Source organism: Pan paniscus, chromosome 22, assembly GCF_029289425.2.
Source record: "Pan paniscus chromosome 22, NHGRI_mPanPan1-v2.0_pri, whole genome shotgun sequence".
Lineage (NCBI taxonomy): Eukaryota > Metazoa > Chordata > Mammalia > Primates > Hominidae > Pan > Pan paniscus.
Genome location: NC_073271.2, coordinates 34,903,997 through 34,929,140, shown reverse-complemented (window position 1 = coordinate 34,929,140; position 25,144 = coordinate 34,903,997). Strand labels below are relative to the sequence as shown.

General features: G+C 46.3%; 1 protein-coding gene across 1 annotated transcript; it reads right to left on the bottom strand.

Moving 5' to 3' along the window:
- On the bottom strand, positions 1-21,289 carry ETS2 (ETS proto-oncogene 2, transcription factor). Its single transcript, XM_008977635.4, has 10 exons — positions 18,725-21,289; positions 14,744-14,815; positions 11,737-11,848; positions 10,459-10,578; positions 9,870-10,070; positions 7,862-7,945; positions 6,304-6,525; positions 5,181-5,444; positions 3,244-3,362; positions 1-2,274 (listed from the first exon to the last, which is right to left on the bottom strand). Exons 1-10 carry the CDS (start codon positions 19,496-19,498, stop codon positions 2,059-2,061), a joined length of 2,184 nt encoding a protein of 727 aa, XP_008975883.3. The 5' UTR covers positions 19,499-21,289; the 3' UTR covers positions 1-2,058.
- Positions 21,290-25,144: the final 3,855 nt, after the last annotated feature.

Genomic DNA, 25,144 nt, shown 5'->3' with positions numbered 1-25,144 from the left:
TTTATATAAACAAAATACTTTATTATTGAGAGAGTAAAGGCCCATTTACAAAATTTTTATACTTAAGATCTGTTTATTACCATGCCAATGGTTTATAAGGACTGTAGTTTCCATAACTGTTAGGCTGAACCCCATGAAACTCCTTCTTTGTAGATAAAAGCCAGCCTAATATTGGCAATTTCACGTGGTTCAACCTCACATACAATGAGCCACTGCCTAGGATTCTTTTGGCAGCAAGATGTTCCCAGTCACATGTCTGTTTATATTATAAACAGATGTCCAAGTGATAAATACATCCCTCTTGAGAAAAACATCCTGTGCTTATGTATACTGGGAATGGTCTTTTGTGGGTATTGAGGCAGCGCAGCTCTGGCTTTGCTCTTCCCAGCTTGCCCGGCCACCCGATTCCTCAGTTTCATCACAGGAGGATTCTTTACAGATGTCAGCCACCCGTCCAAGGCCACGCAGCTAGTAAACAGACAAGCCTGTCGGACTTTGAAACCAACTTGACCGGGTCATTTATAAAGGCCGGGAATACACATGACTCAGGTGCTCTTTTGAAACGACTACAAAAGTCTCCATTTTGATCAAAACGTTTTCTCCGAATGAATGGCTCCGATGCTTTCTCTTTCCCATCTTAAGTCCCCGCTCTGTGCCTCAGAATAGTCTGTGTCCAAGAAAATAAGAATCACGTCATCTTGCTGTGGACACTGAGCAAAAAGGAGCAGCATGCTATTAAGATGGTTGAGACACACGAGTGAACAAAGATGGGACAAACTGTGCTTCGTTCAAGAGGTTTCATCAAGACCCCTACCGCCCCCCGTCCTTCAGCTCTGTACAGTAACTTTAACTTTACATAGAGCTGAGATAAAAATAAAGCTTTCTTACAAATTACATTTTTTTTCCAGTGAATTACTTTTGCAGTAAAAATAGCTGCTACATAAATCCCTCCTGATCTCTGAAAAGGAGTTGCATATTTCCAAAAATAATATTCTTATTTTAATCACACAGAAGAACGTGGAGCACAGGAAGGAAATGGCTGGGTGGTCAGGGAGAGGTGAGCTGTCGGAGAAACACAGCTAAACTAAAAAATAAAATCCATTTTGTGTATAAACTGACTTAAACGCATGCAAAGAAGTGGAAAACATATGCCATTTGTCAAGAAAAATACTGCTTTATAGCTTTTACTTTACAATTAAAGGAGAAAGCAGAGGCCAGATATAAGCCCAGATAATAACATTTAAGTTTCTCATAAAAACTCCCAAATGTACAAAGTCCTTGCCAGACAACCAAGGCAAGAAAACCCCCCAAAAACAAACAAACAAAAAAACACAAAAAGCAGGGATTACCCCCCACAGGCCTTATCCCTGTAAGTCTATTAAATGTAAATAATACATACTTTACAACTTCTCTTAGTCGGCCCTTGGCAGATTAAATCTTTGCAAAATTCCATATGTGCTATTGAAAAATGAAATAAAACCTCAGATGTCTGAATTCTTATTTCAAATACAGTTATATAATTATTTTAAATTACAATATACAATTTCTGTTAAATAGAACTGTTAAGGGATTCTGAGAACAATTATAAGATTATAATAATATATACAAACTAACTTCTGAAATGACATGGTTGTTTCCTTCCCACCCTCCTACCCTCTCAAAGAGTTTTTGCATTTGCTGTTCCTGGTTGCAAAAGGCAAAAGAAAATCTAAAAATAGTCTGTGTGTGTCCACGACATGCTCGCTCCTTTGAGAATCTCAAACAGCCAGAACCATCCCGTCCCACGGCCTGCCAGGCACCAGGACGGCTTCCCGGTGCCTCTTTCTCGACCATTTTCACTTAAAAGCACTGTGAGTAGAATTAGCTGTGCCGTTGCTGCCACAAGGGAGGCAGCCTGGTCAAGAGGCGTGGTTTGGGATGCAATAAGGCCACTGCTTCTTGGCCACTTTCCTGGACATTTTCAATCCTGCCTTTCCTGGGTCCTCGGAGCAGCTGGTCAGGATGGGCTTCCCACTCAGTCCGCGAGCCTGGGGCCGGCTCAGGGTGGTCCCGGCGACCTCAGTCCTCCGTGTCGGGCTGGACGCCCAGGATGGCGTGCAGTTCCTCGGGCGTGAACCCCAGCAAGTTCTGGAGGTCGCACACGAAGCGGTACACGTAGCGCTTCCCCGACGTCTTGTGGATGATGTTCTTGTCGTAATAGTAGCGTAAGCCCCGGCTCAGCTTCTCGTAGTTCATCTTGGGCTTATTTTTCCTCTTTCCCCACCGGCGGGCCACCTTTGGTGAACATGGATGGAAAAGAGTTAAACTCAATTTGTCAATGAAGAAAAAGTGAATGACATTCCTCCCTGATTATGATTCTGAGGCATGTTCACCCTAGAGAGAACTTGACACCTACACAAGGTCCGCAGGAGGACCTTTTGAGTACCTCTGAGTACCTTTGAGTACCTATGGTAGGGGCACTGTGTCCCCAAGGGGCAGAACCACTGGGGAATGAGGTCCCTGCTCCCTGGCCCCAGCTCAGCGAAACCTCCCGGGAGCCAAGGGTTCAGAGCCAGGAGGGTCCTGAGACCTGGGAAAGGTGGTGTCACCCACCCTCCAGGCTGGATATTCCAACTACTGAAGTTAACAGGTGCCGAGTGGGATTCTGAGCTGTGTGATATACTCATTCCTCAATGCTTGTCTCCCAAGGGAACTGGAGGCGGGGTGGGAATGGTGACAGACTACGCTCCCCAGTGCCAGAGACCAAGGGCTTCTCTCTAACGCTTTTCTGGCGGGGTTGGTATCCCACCTGCCCTTGGCCTTCTCCTTTAGACAGGGCTCCTGGTTCTAACTCTGCAGGGCTGGGGTCAACACTGCTGGGCTCAGCTAAGGAGTGGACAGAAGGCTGGCTCGGGGCCACATGAGGCTTGTTCCCCCGATGGGCAAGGGCAGCCTTCCTAAGGCATTTTCAGATGGTCGGCAGAGAACCTCAGTTTGCAGCTTGGGCCTCTTGATCAGACAACTGATCAAGACAGTGAAATCTGTGCAACGCCCTTGTATGAAGCATACCCAGAAAACACTGTACACGTTTATCAACAAAGCAATGACTCCACTTCCATTTTCCCAACAGCCAAGGATGCCTCACGTGGAAAGATTCTCAGCAGTACTGGTGAACCCTTTTTTGTGCCCAAAGAACTGAGTTTTTGAACGCAAGCAGAAAATCAGGTTTTCAAGCCCAGAGATTTCCCAGGGCTCTGGCCATACCTCATCGGGGTCGGCAAGCTTAAACTCCCATCCGTCTCCAGTCCAGCTGATGAATGACTGGCAGGATTTGTCTGATAGCAGCTCCAGGAGAAACTGCCACAGCTGAATAGGTCCACTTCCTGCGGGGAGAGGGAGGGAGACGGATCATACCCTTTCACAGATGTAAAATACAGCAAGGCTTTAACCATCCTAATTGTACATGCTGACTTAGGAATGCAGACCCAACTCTCTGAATGGGGTTCCGATGTGACACTCAGGGTGGCACTCAAGGTGTTGGTGACAGTACTAAGTGCTTTAACGGGATGGGGCGGGGCACCAAATGTGAGTTCCTGCTCCACACTGCCTACTCCTAGAAAATAAGGTCACTAGACGAGACACTCTTCCCCTTGATTGCTAGGTTTGCTCTTTCTGGAAGAAAGTTTAGGGCCACCAACTCTTGGCATTAAAATTCCCCATCTGGTTTAATTGTTCCTTATGTAAAAACCTTCAAGGTTTTTTTCTAGAAACACCCAGTGGGGCAGAGATGGGGGTGGCTGAAGGGGTGTTTCATCACAGAATGAGGCGTGTCGTACGTGGGATCCCATGCCACCTTCCTGCCAAATGACCATGTGTAAATTGCTTAATGTGAGCCCGGTTTACTCAATAGCCACGCGGGGTCACACCCGTTGCCTCACAGCCTCTGTCTGGTGAAGCATGCTTTGCCAAGAGCTTCTCGTGCACCTGTCCTCGATTGACATTTAGAACTACCACCTTGCAAAGCAGGTGTCAGTGTGGTTCTGTTCTGAAGAGGAGGGATAAGATGCGGCTCAGAGGCCAGGTGCCTTGTCCTGGATCACACGCCCATCATAGCAAACAGGAGAAAAGCCTAGATCTTCCGACCCTAAGCCCAACCTCTTTCTACCAAATAGCTCTTCCTCAGAAACGCAATGGCCGTTATCAATAAAGCTTTGCTGTAAAGCACGGGACAGGCATTCTAGAACCAGAGCTGTGTGAGCACCGATAGCTGTCTACCTGTGAGCCAATTTCCCCATCTGTAAAATGGCCTCATACCGCCCCCATGCCAGGCTGTCCTACAGACTGTATGCCTACTTAACTACAGAGTTGGCAGTCAATAAACAGAAACTTATGTTACTATTAAAATGAACCACACTAACGTTATGGCTGTTTATTCTTCTCAGGCCCTAAACTCCCAATAATGAAACCGATAATGGCTTTCACACACTCTTTCCGTGTATTTTAATACGTTTACGTGGCTGATTGTTCTTAGATGACAGAAAAAGAATGAATGCCTCAGTATCCTTATTTTAAACTTATCAGATTTTTTTAAGTTAGGTAATTTCAATCCACAGTGGCTCCATATGGTTAAAAAAAAAAAAGCAAAAACGCATTTAAGGATACACGAAGCAGTGAAAACAAAGCCCCAGTATTTTCGCTAAAGTACTGGAAATACCTGTTTCTAAAAACAGCTTTATATTTGTCCACTGCCTAGAATAGCTCTCACCCAAACCTCAAAAATAAGAGCAGATAGATTTTAGAAGCAAGAAAAGGTAAACAGTGCCCATATTATTTGAGACTGGCTCTGCTGCCCCTCCCTAAGCCAGTTTACATTCTTTGAGATTCTTGGAGTGGGTGAGTCAGGGCTGAAGACTGCACAGGCCATGTCCCCTGCTCCAACTATTCCTCAGAACGTCCCAGGTGGAGGGAGTGGCCTGTCGATTTCACTCACTCCATGGAGCTCTGTGTACATGAAAATTCCTCCAAGTGTGGCTTTTGTCAAATTCAGAGATACAGCAAGCCACGCATAAAACATGGAGTGTAGAGCACTGGTGTACCTAGCTTAGAAACACCCTCGGTGAATGTGGTACTGCGGCTCGAAAGGAAGCAAGGGACAGGACCCAGGAGACTGGGCGGCCAGGCTCTCGGAGTTCCACACACACCTGTGAAGCCGGCCAGCACGGCTGCAGGTATAACTGGTTTGCCTTGCTCCACCGGGTCACTCCTCTCTTGAATGTAATCCTTGAAAGACATGGTTGGCTTATTGAGGCAGAGAGACTGGCTGCAGTCATCTTCGAAGCTCTCGAAGGAAGGAACCCGTTGCACATCCAGCAAGGACGACTGGCTGTTCCAGGACTGGAGGAGGGAGTCTGAGCTCTCGAAGCTGTCCGCACCATTCTCAGGGGAGTCGTGGTCTTTGGGCGTCCCTGGCAAAGACAACCAAACACATACTTTGATTCCTCCAGGACACAGTTGGTCTTGGACACGACCACAGCATCACCAACCACTACCAGTGCAATCATGCACCTGCTGGTGTAGAACCACTCAGACTTCTCAAAATGCTCTCTACTCAGGTGCTTATTCCTTAGGGTAACTATACTACACAAATCCTATCTTCCATCAACAGTAGAATGAATAAAATTCTTATAATGGAATACTATACAGCGATGAAAAAGAACACATGGCTGCTACATCCAACAACATGCATGAATCCCAGACATCATGATGAGTAAAAGACAAACACAAAAGAAAACATGCCTCATGATTCCATCTATGTAAAGTTCAAGAAAATCAAAACCTAATCCGTAATGATAAAAGTCAGAATCGTTCCCTTCTGTCGGGGGGACGTTATTGATGGGAAGGGGTACGAAGGAATCTTCCAGGCTACTGGAAACTTCTCTATCTCCATCTGGATGGTTATTACATGGATATACACACATATACAAATCCAACCAGCCACATGACCTGAGACTTGTGCACTGTATTTATGTTACATCTCCATAAAAAGAAATGTCACATTCCTGCATCGCCTCCATAAATATCCCAAAGTGTGGAGAAATCTGGCTGTAAGAGCAGGGACTGTTTTGTTTACTCAATGCCTGCAGTACCTGGGTCAGTGCCTGAAACATATTAGGGGTATACTTGTTGGAAATCCACTTAGAACATGGGCTTTGACCTCCTTCTCTAATGGCTGAATCCAGGAAGTATTTATTAAGAGGTTCATTATGGCTCTGGGGTTCTCAGAATCAAACCAACAGCCTCGTTGAAAGATGCTTCCAATCTTACCAGAATTGTTGGTGAGCAAATTCAAGTTGCTGCCTGGGAAGTCCTGACTGACAGAGCAGTAGGTGACGCTGACGGAGCTGAGCCGAGACTTGGGGAACATCTGAAACTCCTGCTCAGAGCTGAGTACGCTGGGTGTGGAGGCCGGACACATGCTGTCCAGGAGGCCGCCTTTGGGGTAATTCTGTGTCTGCATTCCATAGGGCGCCTGCTCTGTGCCAAAACCTGGAACAGAACAATCGGACGGCAGAGCTCTTAAAGTCAGTGTTACCCCAGTAAGTAACCCCTACGAGCAAATGACAGGTGAGCACTCCGCACACTCCAGCCCTCTGCAGAACCTCAGTGGAGACCCGGGCTTTGGTGGGGGTCTGTCACCAGGCCTTCTTCTCAAACCATTCAGCTTCTCAACCAGCAGCCCTCTGCCAAAATGACTGCAGCCTCTGCAGGCAGGACTCAATGTTCCTATTTCTACAACCCTAGTGCTTTCATGGGACCTTCAGGAAGACAGGGCTCACTGGCTCTTTTAGCTTCCGAGGAGAGTAAGGCTCAGACAGACCAAGTGATGTGTCATGTACTGTGTGATTCATAAGGAGCAGAACCAGGCCATGAACCCTGTGTGCTGAGGCACAGCCCACTCTGCTTTCTGTTCCTTCATCACACCGCTCCTGTCTCTGTTCATTGCAGAATAATTTATTTTCTGGAGAGGGAAGGAAGCTCTCTGACTCTGATTCAGGTTCATGCAGGCACAGGGTGTCCCACTGTGTCATGTTCAGAAAGACCTCCTGAGCAGGAAGCCCCCAGTGGGGCAGAGAGGTGGGCTTCACCGGGTCTGAATGGTGGAGCTGGGGCCAGAGAGAAAACACTGGGCCGGACCAACACCACCCAAGCCTGCTGTTCCGAGGACCCCTCCCTCGCTGGCCTGGCCAGACCCTGTGCCCTCCCCAGTACCAGCAACCAGAAGAAAGGACCCAGATTCCATGACAGCTCTTTAAGCTCCCAAGTTCAGAGCCAGTTTACAAATTGCTTTTCACGCACTCTGTGCCTGCCACCTCTTGTTTGCTACACTAAACCAACATTACTGGTGACCGCGGTAATCAGCTCACTTCGTTCTGCTCCTTGCTCTAAGAATTGCCTGGACTAGCACTAACAGTGCTGACCTATGGAAGATCGTGTGAGCCACTTAAGCAACTGCGAAAGTTCTAGTGGCCATATTAAAAAAGCAAAAAGAAACAGGTGAAGTTAATTTTCTTATTTTACTTGGCCTCATATAGCAATTATCATTTCAATATGTAATCAATACATTAAAAATTATCAGGGAGACATTTTATATTCTCTGTTTCATACTAAGACTTCCAAATCTGGTGTGCATGACTATACTCTTCCTACACATCTCGATGTGGACCAGTCACATTTCAATGGCTTATAGCTCAACACCCACGTGTGGCCACCATAAGAGACACACAGGTCTAGGTGGCCCCTTAGGAGCCTACAGTAGAGAGATTCCAAGTCTACTGGGAAGACTGAAGACAAAGTTCTTAAGGGCAGAATCAATCGGACTGACCTAATGTATTGCTGTTAATCCAATGAGGAACGGAGGTGAGGTGTGAATTTTCTTCATATTGATCTTCTGTCTTTTCTTGGTTTTCTGAAAAGCAGACACAGGAGACGTAAGATGGCAGATGTAGGTGAAAACTACACAGAACAAATTGACTTTCTGAATTCCTGTGAGATGATAATTTTAGAATGATGAGATGCACGGAGTGCTTCACATTTAATCTCATGGTGCTCCACGTCCCTGCCTGTCTTTTTCAAAAAACGAGAGAAAGCAACCCATTTTTCCAATTACTAAAATAAATTTTCCAAAATGAATGATGTCATTGGCAACACTAAATTTTCTATCGCAAAAGGTCCAGATGGTGTATTGAATTCATTCATGCATTCAAGAAACAGTTAAGTATTTATGAAATGCCATCTGTACCAGAGGCTGCATACAGGAAATTAATAAAATGGATGGTGTCTGCCCCCGTGAAGCTTACAGTTCCACTGCTTCCAAACCTGCACGCTTCCCCAGGGTGTGGGAAGTCTCCAGGGCTGTGGGAGTCTGGGATGGGGAACACATGTGCCCAAGAACTTTGAAAGGGAAAAGGTTTGTGCACTGTGTATGCATACTTACTACGAATATATTACAAAGTGCACGTCCACCCGGAAACCCAAATACACACAAACTCACAGGCCTGAGGAATGGTAAAACAGGCCCAATTTGCCAATAAACAGATCACCGGAAACTTGGTAGAAAAGCTCTGTCCAAGTTCAGAAGAAATGAGGGTCTTTAAAAATGAGTTTCCCTGGCCCTCAGAAGCCGTAACTAAAAAAAGTTAGCTGTTGAATCCTAGGTGTTTTCGAGATTCTGAGTCTACAGTTGATGCTGAAATTCAGTGTGTTTAAAATCAGTCAGGTGAGGACTAGTTCCCTGAATTCTACAAACATGCTTATTTTCTTATATTTTTTTAACCTAAATAATCCCTACTGTATTTTCTTTCTTTCCCTCCCTCCCTCCCTCCCTCCCTCCATTCCCTCCATTCCCTCCCTCCCTCCCTCCTTCCTTCCTTCCTTCCTTCCTTCCCTCCTTTCAACAGAGTCTCACTCACACAGGCTGGAGTGCAATGGTGTGATCTCGACTCACTGCAACCTCTGCCTCCCGGGCTCAAGGGATTCTCCTGCCTCAGCCTTCCGAGTATCTGGGATTACAGGCATGTGCCACTATGCCCAGCTAATATTTTTATTTTTTGTATTTTTAGTAGAGACAGAGTTTCACCATATTGGCTAGGCTGGTCTTGAACTCCTAACCTCAAGTAATCTGCCCGCCTCCGCCTCCCAAAGTGCTGGGATTACAGGTGTGAGCCACCGCACCTGGCCTTCTTTTCTTTTTTAACTCAACATGTTTTAAACATTGGTCTCCCTGCTATTTTAAGTTTTGAATCAAGACTTTCTCTGTATTTGGTGAGCTTTCTACTGATCAATGGCCAGTTTCTGTACAATATGATAGCGTGTAAATATATATCAATTTCTCACTTGTTTCAAAACAGACCCCGCCCCCTCAACAATCCTCAACATCCAAAATACATTCCATTTGGATGTAGGAAAATTTACAGTAGAATTCACAGGGTTTATGTGAGTAAAGGCTCCCCCCTTTCATTAAGGCTGCCATATCTCTTAGCTCTGTAAGGTGAGCTCAGAAGACGTGGGAATTCTTGCTGTCCTACATATCTGAGTCAACGTGGACTCCCGTGATGAATACAGCCAGCAATAGCAAACAATTTAGTGACTAAGGCTACTACCTTGTGGCTATACTTGATGCTATACACACACACACACTCACATAAAGTGGGATAAAAATCTATAATCACTGCCATATATCTGACTCACTTGAGTGGCATTTTGAGGCAAGGTACTCTATGTCATTTCAAGTGGCAACCCTAAGGTTGAAGAACACCCACGTGACTTTCCCAATCAGTCTTCCCGGCCACAGCTCATCCTGGACAAGGAGAAGCAAGACGTTCAGCTGGTACCTTTGATCATTTGCTCCAGATGTTCCCAGAGAATGTCACCCACAAAGTCAGGTGCCAGCTCCAGAAAGCGTTCCTTGCCAAGGTTACACAGCATCTGGCCATTCATGCCGAACCTCTGCAGATTCACGTTCACCAGACTGAACTCATTGGTGGCCCAGAGAAGCCACTGGCATACCTGTTGCTCACTCCACAGCCAGGGGTCTACCAGGAGAGAAGAAAAAATGGAACACATGAGGTAAAAACAGTGGAAAGGTAGTGAGACCACTGTCACCCCTAATTTATGCACCAAGTACCGACATATACTAGAACCCACGAATGAGCAAGATACCATGATGACACGTCACCATTCTGACACGACCCAGGCACATTTCAAGACACCAGTAATGCGTCCTTCTACTATATATTTAATGAGTTCTGGATCAAGTCTTGGGTTGATTGGGGTGAAACAGAAACTGGCTCAGGTTAACGACATCTATGCTACTCTTTGCAGAATACCCCAAGCAAAAGCTTAATAAACAAGTCAAGATCAAACAACTGCACTGAAGTTGGTTCTTCTCACCCAATGCAGGCTCAGGAAAGCAGTACTTACTCTTTGGAATGCCCAGGCGCCGCTGTTCCTTTTTGAAGCCACTGAAGGTAGCTTTTAAGGCTTGACTCATCACAGCCTTGCTGCACGGGGTTAACAAAGGCAATTCACAGTTGGCGGAGTCTGGAAGGAAACCCCCCATGGGGACATTAGGACTTCAAGTTGGTGATATCAGGTGGAGATTTAGGAGAGACATCTTAGTTTTTGGAAAAGAACAATTTTGATCTCAAACCTTGGCATGATTCCTTAAAACAGTGTAACTATTAACAAAAAACTTTTCTGACTATAATTGAGAAAATATATATCTCAGAACTATACTTATTAAAAAAATCTAAAATAAAACTCAGATTTGATTCTATTTTGCAAAGCGTCACAAAGCAGTTGTGCGTAGGGAAAACTGCTAAGTCTATTTTAAAATTGTAGGCAATGAAAACAGTTGCATGGTTTCTGGTCAAAAGGCTGAAGGGACTGTATCATTTGGAAGTCACTTCCATTAAACTAGGCGTAGAGCTGAGAAGTGAGTGTGATATGAATGTGCCGCACTTAGCACGGTAATGGAACCACACCTTCCATTTTTATTGAAAAACAATCTTCTCCAGACACCCTCAGCTATTTCAAGAATGATAAATGGCTGCCATGCAGGGTTATGCTTACGCCAGTGTATGCGTTTTAATTAATTTTCTGGCCTGTATTCTCAGCACCTACTTCACATGATACAGTCATCTCTGGCATGTTTCCAACTAATAGCTCTGTCACAGTAATTGTATGAACATTATCTGACGTGCTATTCCTTTAAGAAGAATAAACAATGACACGAAGAACTACAGAAAGAACTACCGATGGGTAAGGATTACAAAGAACAATTTGTTGCCCCAAAACTCAGGGCAGGGGAGATGATTTAACTAATGATGCAAACCCAAATTACAAGTTTGGGTGTGTTTTAATGTCTACTCTTCTGTCTGTTTTCCAGGGCAGAGCAGGGAGATGAGGACCTGCTTGCCCATGTTGAAAACATCCAGGAAGGGCAGCTCAGGGGTTCCCCTGCAGTTTCCTAACAGCGGCTCACTGGGGGGCGTCTGGCACTCAAGACATCAGAATCCACATCAGAATCACCAAGTTGATACAAATGAAAAACTGCCTTCTCCCAGGTCCAGAACTTCTGGCTATTCATATCAAAGATTCCAGATACCAACATTTCTTGCTTAGGAACTGTCCTCTCTTTATTAACTGAACTACTTAGGAAAATCATGCACAATTTGTCAAGTCTGAGGAACCAATTACCATGAGAAATGGAATCCAAGCCTGTTGGCACTTCTTGCAGTGTTTGCTCTTCATTTAGAGAAGGAAAAACAGCAAACAGGGACCCATCAAAGGTGTCAAAGGCTGGCTGGCGCTGCAAAAACAGATGGAAAAAAAATGGAAATACAATATTTAAACTGATTGAATTACCTGTTGTAAAAGTGGTCTGTGGGCAATCCTACCAATAGTCCCTGATTAAACTGGCAATTTTGAAGCAAACATGGAATCAACCAGTCAGTCCTTAAAACAGACTTGTAAAATGGTCAAAGTGACTGAAATGATTGTATTTTACTGTGGATTTTTATTATTATTATTTTGAGACAGAGTCTTACTCTGTCACACAGGCCAGAGTGCAGTGGTGCAATCTTGGCTCACTGCAACCTCCCCCTCCTGGGTTCAAGCGATTCTCCTGCCTCAGCCTCCCGAGTAGCTGGGACTACAGGCGCCCACCACCACGCCTGGATAATTTTTGCATTTTTAGTACAGATAGGGTTTCACCATGTTGGCCAGGCTGGTCTCAAACTCCTGACCTCGTGTAATCCACCCGCCTTGGCCTCCCAAAGTGCTGGGATTACAGGCGTGAGCCACGGTGCCCGGCCACTATGGATTTATTTAAGTAACCTCATAGAGTCGGAGTGACTGGGAATTTGTTTTAGTGGCCTAATCCACTTAAGTTAATATATTAAATACACAAATCTGAAAATAACAGAATCTTACAATGGTGTCGAGAGGAGCCTCAGAGACCCCTTTACCAAACACCTGACCCTCCTGTTACATTGAGAAAAATTCAACTAGGCTGTGTGTGTAAGAAAAATGACCCTTGACAAGGCCGTCTGAGCACAATGCAGTTAAAAGGCAAATGACCCGATAAACACTGAAAATCAAACAATGAAATACACTACTTTATCTTTGGAAGCATTTATTTTGAAATGTTTGCCATGAAACAATTTAACTGAAACTAGAGATGCTTTTCCACATCAATTCCAATGGTTTGGAAAATAGTAATACATGACAAAATTCCTTAACGTTTCATTTTATAACAAGTAAAGTGTCTTAAAAATGAACCCCTCCCTGCCCCCAGGCCAGGCGGGGTGGCTTATGCCTGTAACCCCAGTGCTTTATGAGGTTGAGGCCAGAGGATCACTTGAGCCCAGGAGTTCAAGTCTGCGGTGAACTACGATCAAGCCACTGTACTCCCGCCTGGGCAACAGAGAAGGACCCTGTTGCTTAAAACCAAAAACGAAAAAACAAATAAAACAAAACAAAAAAAACCCAAATCACCTACTAAGGGGAAAGATTTCCAAAGGAAATAGGTTTAAAGTTAAACTAAACTATCTGCAGAAGAGACACACAGAAAGATAAAACCTTACACTAACTCAATTTCTGAGCATCTTACATAATATTTATGAAAGAAATACCTTTTAATGTAAGACTCATTTGAAAGTAACCGATAATATCTGGATTCATCATCGCCTAAATTGTTGAGGAACACGTGAAGAAAGACTATATTTTTCCAACATAAGCTGGAAATCCCATGTTATGTGTAATACAATGACCCATCTGTTGAGTCATCAATAAGAAAATGTGTAACACATTTACAAATAAAATCGGTTACCCGCTTTCTTTTTAGAAATGCAGAACAATGAATGACGCATTACAAAAGAGGGCAGGCAGAGGCTGGAGCCCAGCCCAAAGAAATCCAAGTCAATGATGACCAACTGCCTGAGATCTACGAGGAAAACCGATCAATCAGGCAAGTGCAAATTACTCATCTGGATTTACAAACTACTTTAGAGCAGAGCTAATTTTGGCGAAACCTCCAATAAACTTTTAAAGTTCCCACAAGCATTGCCCAGGTGACTAAGAAATGCCTTTCCTAACTGTAAATTCTTTTTTTTTTTTTAAAGCCAGGAAGCCAAAAGACAATACAAATCTGTGCTTCCTATTTCAACACATCAATTTCAGCAACGACTGCTTCTTTTCCATATCCAGAAACCGCATAAGCATCGTCAAATTATTTGAATTAATAGAAGGATTTTTCTAAGGGGTGTGGTTTCAACTTAATACCATGATTTCTTGTACCACTTCTGCCATGCTTAAAATGTCTGGCCAAATCAAACAAGCAGACTCACTAGGCTGAAGTTTGATGACCTTTAGAATACTGCAGAAAGGACTGTGCTGAGTTTTGCCTCTTTGGGTCATATCAGACAAATAACCTCAATAATGATATACAAAGGAAAATGTAATATGCCAGAGACGTATATCATCATTATGCAAGACGCTAAACTTTGAGGAGGCCAATTTTAAAATCATGCTTCTGAAACATGTTTACTACATAATACTGAAAACAATCAAATCTTGCTGTCATATTTGGAGAAGACAAGTGGGAGATTACCAGTTTGTGCTACTAAAGAATGTTCCCAAAAGGAATGATGATATAAGCTACATAAAATGTTTATGCAGCAGAGAGGGCGCTTTCATTTTTCATCTGGTTTTTGGTTTAACATAAGTAGGCCTGCTTGTTCTCTGAGCCAGTAACAGGCTACCTACAATTCCACCGGCGCTGCCCTTTCTGATAGGAGCTGTAGCGGTTGGGTCTGTCTGCCTCTTCTCTCTCATTTCAGTTCTTAAACTGCTTCCCATCAACCAAGGAAACTCCTGGGTAGACAGAAAAGGCAGTAGAGACAGCCTCTCCAGCTGTTTTATTGGGAGTTATAGGATTTTCACCTGGAAGGAGCCTCAGAAAACAAGCTATAAAGGCCTTTGGTTTCATATCGTGGAGGAGAAGAACAACACACATCAAGATACCCATTCTGCAGACCAGAAAACTGAGGACCAGAGCAAGTAAGCAAATAGTCTATAGTCACATGGCCAATAAATTAAAAAGCTAGGGCTACAACCAGTTTTCTGGGACCCAGGCCTTTTTTTTCTTTCCTCCTAGAGATCGAGTTTTCCAATTAAAAAAAAAAATTAAGACTTGCCCACTCACCTTGAGTGTCCCTCTGTAACTGTTAGCCACAGGGGCTACCTGGTCCATATTCTTGATTCCGAAATCATTCATCTTAAAAAAGAAAAAAAAAGTCAAAGAGGCAAAAGATTAAGTACACTAAACTCATCATTGGTGGCATCAAGACTTGATCCTGGCTGAGTTCTACAGCTAACAGGTAATTCAAAAGTGAATGCAGGGAATTCTTGTTTAAATGGCTGTCCTCCCAAAGGTCTCAAGAGGAAAGCATTTCTCAGTATCACAACGGGATATGCTGTTTCGGTGATTGAATAATAATGCTGATTCCCCACTGAATTCCACTTAGATGTCACAGAAAAAGTCACTTGCTGGCTGGCTGGTCAGAGCCTCCTTGCTGGGTTAGCAGGGCAAGAGGGCCTGGGTCAGGCTTTTCATTCACATTTCCATGGCCAGCTTAGGTGAGCGCTTGGGTGGGTACAGTGGGGCAGTGGGCCGCCTCCTGTCTGCTCTGGACACAATCAGCTCAACCTGAGAGCTTCAGGACAGCTTCAGGGGTCATTTCTAGAGACAGGAAAGGAGTCCAGGAAGCCCCCTCTCTTCCCTTCCACTCTCCAGGCTGTAAGAAAGCACACACCCAGGGAAGGGATCAAAGGGAGAACTGAAGACCAAACCCCCTTACATGGTCCCAGATCTTCCTGCTTTGAATACAGAGCTCAAAATATTTCTGCTTTGTGTGTTGCTTGGCTGTGCACTTCTTCAAGAGGAACTGATTCCAAGCATGGATCTGCCTTACTTCCTCTGACTGAGTCTTAATCTTCTACTAGGCCTGGGCTAAGCAATATGGTACCCACTTGCCATCTGTGGCTACAGAGCTCTCAACCAGTGGCTAGTACAAATCCACACATACACACTAGCTCTCAAAGACTTAGTGGAAAAAAGAAAAAAGCTCAATAATTTTTATACATACATAATATTTCAAATATATTAGGTTAATTTGAAATACACTGAAATCAATTTCACCGGCTTTATTGTTTTTAACATGGCTATTACAATGAGGCTTGTAATTGGACAATGACATAATAGGCTGAAAATTTATTTGGAGCTCTAAAATGTAATTGTTCAGCCAGGTAAGTTACATATCAGTAAGAAAGATACTTAGATAATAGAGTAACTAAAACTCATTTTCAGAGACCTTGGGTTAGCACCGATGAGTGGCCTTCACCTCTAGGGTGATTCCTTGCCCTCCCAGGTTCATGGCTATGGAACTGAAGGCTTGTAGCAAAGCTCTAAGCCTAGCTCCATGGCCTCCACTGGGTGCTCTTACCTGTTTACAACTGAGAACTTTTTAAGTAATTCAGACAACATTCAACTGATAGAACTTACTGGATGTGGCGAAATAACAAAGGCTCACCGAACTATTTAATTTGCATTTATTTTCTTGTTTTCTCTTTATGATCAACATTATGGCTAAACCAGACCTTCCAAGAACCCTGCTACCCAACACACACCCAACACACACACACACACACACACACACACACACACACACCCCTCTTGGCTAAAAGGCAGCAGGTGAGGCCAGAGGCATCAGAAAATTCTGTTAAAACACTCGGAGTGCAGGTAATGATCATGGTAGCCAACAAAGGCTGGTCAGCACTGGCAATAAATAATAGTCCTATGAGAGGACAGAGAGGGGCAGCAGTCTTGGGTCCAAAGTGGCCGCATTCACTCAGAATCTCCACTTGGTGGATTATGCCACTTATATTCACTCAACAATCAATAGTCTCTCCTACTGATGGCTGCCATTGCCAGAATGCCTAGTTTCTAAGAGCTAAGCCCCGTGCTGGGGGACCATCCACTCCTACCTAATTGAATCTTCCTGCATCCCTGAGAGGCAGACGTCATACAGTGAAGCAACGGAGGCCCAGCAACATGGACAATCTGCCCAGGATCCACATAGCTACCAGCGGGGCCACCGCAGGGCAAAGTGGAGATCAAACCCCAGTTGAGTATGGTCCTAAATCCTGAGTCCTCCACACAGTCCTCTGTGCCGGGAGAACATGAATGATGAGGAATGGACCCTTCGCACCCCATCCTGATACTATCAGATCAGGCCCTTCTCACTACTCCTTCCAATGTGAAATGCTCCTTCCTCTAGAGCTTTATGTCATCTCTCTGCATGAAATAAGTCCTGGTAGCTGCTGATTAAAGAAATAAACAAGCCTCAAACAGAAGGCCAAAATCATAGACATCTTGGGTGTTGCCAGTTATCCATCCAGAGCCGGATGGGTCAGCTCTTTTTCTTCCTTAGGCTTGCAGACTGCTTGCTGACTTGATTCTGTTTTTCAGCTTCTCTGAGATGGACAGAGAATGAATGTGGAAGGCAGTGGAAAAGCTCTCCCCAGCTTTTGTGTACAAATACCAGGAGAAAAGGCAGCCTACCACTCCCACATAAAGAGCTGTAATTACTAGCTACAGAATAGAATTCTTTTGTTGTCCAGCTTTTAATGAGTTTTGTAAAAACCATGCAGAATTAAAGTGCTCTACTAAATGGTTTCAGGCAGACACACAACTCATCAAATTTAAGCTTGCTTATTTTACTCAACAGGGCTTGTTAGGTGGCAGACAAGCCAAGTTTTTCCACATAAATCAATTTCAAGTTTGGTGTTGCTGATGGATCGCTGCTTTTAAACCAAAAAAAAAAAAAAAAAAGGATAAAGAGCAGAAATGTAACAGCTGAGAATGGTTACATTTAAAAACAAGGAGAATTTGCCTGACAACAGTACCCTTATTGGAACAAGTAATCACTTATGTAAGATTATTTAGATAAATTTGAAAACAAAAAAAGAAACAACACAACCTTGTAACACACATTTGAAGGTAGTTTGCTTTTTTCGCTTTGAAAGCGATCAGTTTAGAGAGATGAATGACTAATCCCAGAAATGAGTATCTGAACATTTCCCTGCGGATGGTCGGTGCTAACATTTACTGTGCTGCGCTACTACTCAGAATTTTAATAAAGCTTAACGTGGAGATTTATCTCTCTGATTGGTGGTGGTGTGGGCAGGCAGATAACGCACAGGCGCTTCCATTGTATGGAACAAATATAATCTCTTACTGGCGAATTAAAATAAATTACTCCTATCTCCAAAGGGGACTGCTCATTTCTTTACTTTCTAAATAACTAGCGCGTCAACTACTATTTTAGGCTACCCTGAAATTGTGTACAGGCTAACATAAAAGGTCTCCTGCCGTAAAAAATAAAATAGGATAACACACACGCAACCCAAACACACACAAGCAAACACTCAGTTATCTCTTCATTCAAATGCTGTAGGAACGAGAAAATAAAGGCAGCCCAGCGCAACCAGATCTCATTTCCGACAGGTTCCCCACGCTCTCCTCGCACGACCGAGGGGTCCCCAGCCCGGGCCCTGGAGGCGGCGAGCAGGTGACCATGGCACCCCGCGCCCCGCAGGTTCCCGCGGTGCCGCAGCCTCCAGGTGTCTTGGGCGCCCCAGATCCTCCGGGCCCGGCGCCGCTCCAGGAAGTCACCCTCAAAGCCGGGGCGCCAGGCCACCTCGGACACGCTCTCCTGTGCCCCCACTCCCGTTCGCGAAATCATGTTCGCCGGGACATCCACTGGGCAGGACCCCCTACCAGGCCTGCGTTTCCTTTTAAAAACAAAAGCGAGCGAAACAAGCCAGCGCGCCCTGGCCGCCCCCGCGGCTAGGCGACCCCGAAGACAGCGGCCCTAGCCCGCAGGAACCCCCCCGGCCGACCCCGCCAGCCCCGGAGGCCACTCCATAACCGGAAAACGAGCCGGCGCGGAACTCAGACGCGCGCCCCTAGAGTCCTCGCAGCAGCCGCCACCCCCACCTGCACCCCCGGCAGCGCCCCGAGATCTGCGTGCCAGTGCCCCCCGCCACCCCCGCCCAGGCCCCGGGTGACCCTCCATGGGACTGGAGTCGCGCGCCGGGCGCTCTCCGCGGGCCCAGCTCTTACCGCGCCGCTGCGGGCAGGGCCGGCGCTCGGTCGGGACGGTGGCTGCTCGGCGCCCGCGGCTGCTCGGTGCGCGCCGGGCGAGGGCGAGGGCGCCGGCCAGAGACGATCAGGGAGGCCGGACGCTGGCCGGGCGGCTCCGGGAGCTCTGAGCTGGAGCGACACCGCACTCGTCAGTCTCTGGAGGAAGTAACCGGCCCGTCCCCCACGCGGCGCGCTCTTCAGGAGCGGGAGGAGGAGGGAGGAGGGAGGAGGAAGGAGGGACGGCCGAGGGGAGGGGAGGGGAGGAAACGAGGGAGGAGAGAAGAGAGAGGGGAGGGAAGGGGAGGAGAGAGAAGAGGAGGGGAAGGGAGGTAGGCAGGATAGGGAGAAGCGGGAGGAGAGGGAAGGGGGCAGCAGGAGGGTTGGGGGAGCGGAGGGAGAGGAGAGGGAACGCACGAGGGGAGAAAAGAGGAGGGCGGAGGCGGCGAGGGAGCGCGGGGCGGGGCTGACACCTTCCGGCCCAACCTTCCCTCCGCCTCCTGCTGTCACTCGGCTGGGTCCCTCGCCCGCTGGCCCTGAGGCCCCGGGAGCAGGGCCTCGGCCCCACGTGCGCGCGAGTGTGCGCCCTGGGAGCCGGGCGGAGACTTTCCGTGGAGCGCTCGGCGTCCTCTCTGGGGCCAAGGCCCTAACGCCAAACCTGCCTTTGGAATTCCGCAGCGACGGAGCAGTGGTGCTGGTGGCACCGAAGGGCAGCCGGGCTTGGGTAATAAGGCCCTGAAATTGAGCCGACCCCATTCTTGAACCTCTGAATGGGCTTAGGACTAATGATCATTCTATCACAAAAAGGCTCCAAATGAGGCGCTTCCTGTAGAAACCGGGCCCTGGCTGTGTCCCCGAGTCGTGGTGCTGATCGCGCTGCTCCCGGGAAGCCCCGATCCCGCAGGCTCCGCGGGAGTGGCGCCCTCTGGAGCTGAGCGGTGCCCAGATAGTGACCCGCCTTGGCCGCGCTTCTCTCTGGGCTGGGCACTCCACGCACATCATCGTCACTCTCGGAGGACTTGCGGCTCCCACTTTACACAGGTGGGAACTGAACCTTAGGATGAATAACCTGCCACGTCAGATTGATGAGAAATTCAAGGTGGAAACCTGAGTTTATCTGACTCCGAAACCCTGGTCAAAACCACCCCCTACACTGTGGTTTCCGTTTTTATCAGAAGGTGCTTGAGTCCATGGCTGTTTGGACTCAGGTCACATGCTCAATATTTTGCACGAAAGTTTAGATTCCTGAAGTTGTGGATGAAATAGGAAACCCCAGCTTAGGCGAGGCCACGGGGCTGAAAGCTGCTCACATCTCAAGAACTGCGGCACCACCGGGAAGGGAGAGGAATGGCCCAGCTTCTCTGTGACTCAGGGTTCTAGGTTTCCATGGTGACTCTAGGTCTAGAGTTATCCGGGTAATTGAGATATCGGTGCACCTTAATGTTTCTGGGTCCCGAAGGTCTCCAGGTATCACCGTGGCATGAGTCACAGTCAGAATCTATACGGCTGAAACAATCACGTATAGGGGAAGTGATTATTTCTTAGAGACTGAATTGATTCTGATGGCTTCTCAGTGTATTCAGGCCCAGATTAGAGAACACAGATAGGTCAAGAAAGAGTTCCATAAATGGAATACAGATCCATAGTAAGTTACCATGGAGACATGAGTATGTTACTATTTTTTTTAAAAACCGTAGCAGAAAATACTGACTCATCTGGGCTGCAGTTTCAGCTAATATAGGGTCTTTCTCCCTCAGGCTACTTGCACAGCCCTGAGAAGCTGGGTGTAGACAGCTGCTCCCCAAAGCTCAGCTACTTCCCGAAGCTCACTTGCCCCAAGCAGACTGCCTTGTCCCACCATGCCTGCCCTCGTGTTCATGGGTGCTGAGTGCCAGGTGCTCCAGGGCTCCCTGAGTCACTGATGGGCTCCCTGAGTGGAGCCATATTTCTTCTTTGCAGGGCTGGCACAGGCTGGGGGCTAGGAGGTGGTGCTTTGCTCATGCTGGGCTGTTTCCAACACATATGAGCAGAAATATATCAAAAGAGGAGCACAGGAGTTTGAAGACCACCGGTTCCCGACAGTGGAACCTTCCTCTGCTCACTAACCTTGGGCCTCCTCTACAGAATAAGGGATGATTATGGAACCTACGTCCTTAAGACTGTGGCAAATGACATAGAACCAAATGTGCAGAATAGATTAGAGTGTTGAGTACATGGCAGAGAAGGACTCAAAATGATCTAGCTATTAAGAATCTTTTTCCAAGCTCTCCTCAGGGAGGATTTTATAGAAAACATTTTGAAAAAACTATCATATACACGAAAAAAAAAAAAAATCCCGCCCCTCGCAGGTTTAAATGTGTGAAAGCCTTGGGAAGGGGATCCCAGCCGGAAGACCAAATGGCAGAGCTAAGACGGCGGGGAGGCTGTGGGAAGAGGAAGCTGGGCCTGTGTGCTGGAGTCATGGTAAGCCTAAGCTCCTGCCTCCCACCCAGGTCCCTGGTCCTCCCTATTTCCCCTTCCAAAGAGTCTGCCCCAAGCAGCCCCCTTGCCCTGGGTCCTGCCCTGTAGCTGATCCACCTCTGCACGAGGGCAGTCACATGTTCATAATAAAATGGCTTATCCTAGTTCTGGGGCAATATCAGGGTTCCTTACATTTTTGTCCTTAATACTAGTTGGCTTCCCAGTTACTCAGCAGAATTAAAAAGCAGTCTGGCTGAAGCCAGTGATTATTCATTGACTATTATCGTGCAATTCACAGGGAACAATGAGCTTTACAGTAAATTAAACCTAATAAAAGTACAGCCCTTGTGCTTGGAGATCAAAAGTCGAGGGTGTTGGAAGGAAATTAAAAGTCAGAAGGTGCACAGGGTGGAGTGATCAGATGCGCTATGGCAGACTGAGTTATGAGCATTGTTAACACTTTCCCCTTAAGAAAGAGGGACATTCACAGAAGAGAGGAGGAAAAGGGATATTACAGTAGAATATATGTGTTATGAACATGAAATATGTAGAGAGTAAAATGCAGAAAAAGAATTCTTTAGAATCCAGACATAATTATGATAAATGATTAGCTAGCTTACGAAGTCATCCTTTGAAAAAAAACACACACAAAAACGTCTCCTTAGAAACATGTCTGTATTTACCTTAAAATCCAAATCAGTAGTCGACAGGCAGTTTGTGGTGGTTTCCAGTTGCAAGTTAAACAGACGTCATTTGGTCCGAAGTGCATCATTCATTCACTTAGCAAACACAGAGTCAGATGCTGAGAAGACAAATATGATTAAGGCTTAGTTAGTTCCCGCCCTCAAGAAGTAAAAGTGAAGTGCACAGTTCAGTTAAAATCACATGCACAGTGAGACTTTGGTGAGGAGTGCAGGAAGAAAAGAATGAACCTAGAGATAGAAATCATTTCCTCATGTGTAAGCTGCCGCCTGCATCTGGCCTGCTGGGGTGTCTGGCAGTGGTGGCTATTTCACTGATATATGTTGGGGTCAAGGACTTGATAAGCTTAACCCACACTTCCGCCCACCTCCGAATCCAACCAACCTTGCCCATTTGCAGGCTGGCCCAGCTACCAAGAATCCTAGGCAGATGTGGGGCCGTGGAGCTGCCTCCCGCTCCATCAGGGTGGACCCAGATTATGCAAGAGTTGGCCAGTGTCTAGTCTCTTCTGTGAGATTCCTTGGAATGGCAGATAGGGTATTCTGCTGGTGGTCAAAAACGTTGCTAATGCTCCTTTCTAATTCCTTCTGCTCCTTGTCAGCCTCCTTTGTCCCTTGCACTCCCCGTGGGCATGAAGACATGGTACCCAGCTAGGGCTACCGTCTTCACCTCTGAAGGGCAGCCTGTGGGCCCAGACTGCCTGGGGTCAAATCCCGCCCAGCCATTCCCTAGCAGGCCACCTGTGGGCCCCTCGGGGCCTCCCTCTGTTAATGTCTCCCAAGCACTTAGAACAGTGTCTGGCGTGTCATTAAGTGTGTGATAAATAAGTAGCAGGTCCCCTGGCCCTGGAAGTCTTGGTCTCCTGCGGGCATCCCTGATCACTGCTGCCCTGCACTGGCACTTTTGGTTGACAACAAGGTATAAAATCAATCCCAGTGCTGTCAATGGGAACCATGGTGTCTTTGACTATGATTTTCTTGCCTTTGGTGGTCAGAAACGAGAAAATGAAACACTGGATTTTAAAACTGGAAAAAACTTCAGAGAGCTGATGGCTCAGACCAAGTCTGGTTTGTAAGATGCAGAAACTGAGACCCAGGGAGGATCAATTCCTTGCCCAGGGTCAAATGCCTATTTCCTGGCGAGGCTGGGGCCACACTCCAGGCCCCCTGCCCCCTCGTCCAGCACACTGCCACCCTGACACAGTCATTTTCCCTTATAAGGCAGTACTCTGGGAGGGTATAAACCGCTTGAAAATCCACCATGATATCAAACTGCACAGTGACGTGCTTTAGGCAAGTCTGAACAACCAAAATAGTAATAGCGACCCGTTGTATTCTGTAAAACTGATAATCCCTAAATAAATGTGTCTGAACTGAGTCAGACCTGTACAGATATATGATTTTATAGTTGTGTGTTTTTGTCTGAATCACAAAATGATTCCAACAGTATGCATGGAACTGAATAATCCTCAGTGCATCGGCTTATGTATTTTGCTAACTAGAAAACTGAACCACTAGTCTTCACACAAACCAAGAGTTAGTCATTCCTGTGCCAGTCAGTCTAGCAAATGATTAAGTTAGCTTAACTCACATTTTGGTGACAAAATAAAACTTGGATTAAAGTGTTAAGGCTGAATAATGTCACCGACTTAAGCAGGTGTATAAAGAAATCATTCAGAAGTTGGAATATTTTTAAGTTATAACACGTCTTTGGTGGAATGGCTTTCCAATTGCTGCAAGACTTTCCACCCACGTCTTCCCATTTATGACTTTAAGTGTGTCTCTTTCAGACCGACTGAGCTATTAGTACCTCTTATCTATGGCTGTGGGGTAAAGTCATCCCGCCTCGCCTCGTGTTCTCTGCTCCAGGCAAATGCTGCCTTTACCTCTAAATTCCAGTGGTCACCACCTGGGACATGCCCCTTTGGTGCAGGTTGAAGAACCAGAGGAGGGCCAGCACCTCCACTGTTAGCTCTTAAGGCATAGGACGCCAGCCCTCATCTTCTGGAAGATTCTCACTGAACGCCATGGGAGTTGCCCCAGTTCTAGCAAGGAAATACCTCTTAAAAGCATAAAGAAACACTTGGCTTAATTCTTTGTGGTCACCATCTTGAAATTTGTAATAAGTTTTGCATAAGAGGCCCATTTTCATTTTGCACGGGGCCTTGCAAATTCTGCAGATGGTCCTGGACGGGACCTTGCCCTGTGTGCAGGGAGCCAGCACTACAGATACACAGGGTACATCCTAGTGGTGGGTTGTCAGCCCCTGCTCCCAAGGTAGGGTTGGGTTTCCATGTCGTACTCACTCTGTCTCAGTGCCTTGAAACCATTCTTTCTTGTTTGACAATGGAATTGAAAGGGCATGTTTACAGATTCTCCTGGCTGAGTGTAAATACTTCCATTTGTGATTAAACTTTTTTAGAAGTCACAAAAGAGCATTGTATTTGTGTGTTTGTGCATCTATGTATGCATATGTGTGTGACAGACACCTATAGAAACACCTTTACTGACGTATAACTCACCATAAAATTGATCCATGTCTTAGTCCACTTCTCCTGCTATGACAAAATACATTTGACTGGGGAATTTGTAAACAACAGAAATTTGTTTCTCATAGTTTGGGAGGCTGGGAGGTCCAAGATCAAGGCACCAGCAGATTCAGTGTCTGGTGAGGCTCTCTGTTTCTTGCTGTGTCCTCACATGGCAGAAGGGATAAAGGGCTCCTCAGGCCTGATTCATAAGGGCACGAATCCCATTCATGAGGACCCCACCATCATGATCTGTTATCTCCTAAAGGTCCCACCTCAACACCATCACCTCGGGGGTTAGGTTTCAACATAGGAATTTTGAGGGGACACATGCATTCAGACCATAGCAACCCGTTTAGACTATACAATCCAACGGTTTTTAGAATATTCATAGGTAAGGACCAGGCACGGTGGCTTACACCTTTGGGCTCACACCTTTGATCCTAGCACTTTGGGAGGCTGAGGCGGGCAGATCACTTGAGGTCAGGAGTTTGAGACCAGCCTGGCCAACATGATGAAATCCCATCTCTACTAAAAATACAAAAATTAGCTGGGTGTGGTAGTGCATGCCTGTAATCCCAGCAACTCAAGAGGCTGAGGCAGGAGAATCGCTTTAGCCCGGGAGGCAGGGGTTGCAGTGAGCCAAGATCGTGCCACTGCCCTCCAGCCTAGGTGACAGAGTGAGTTAGACTACGTCTCAAAAAAAAAAAAAA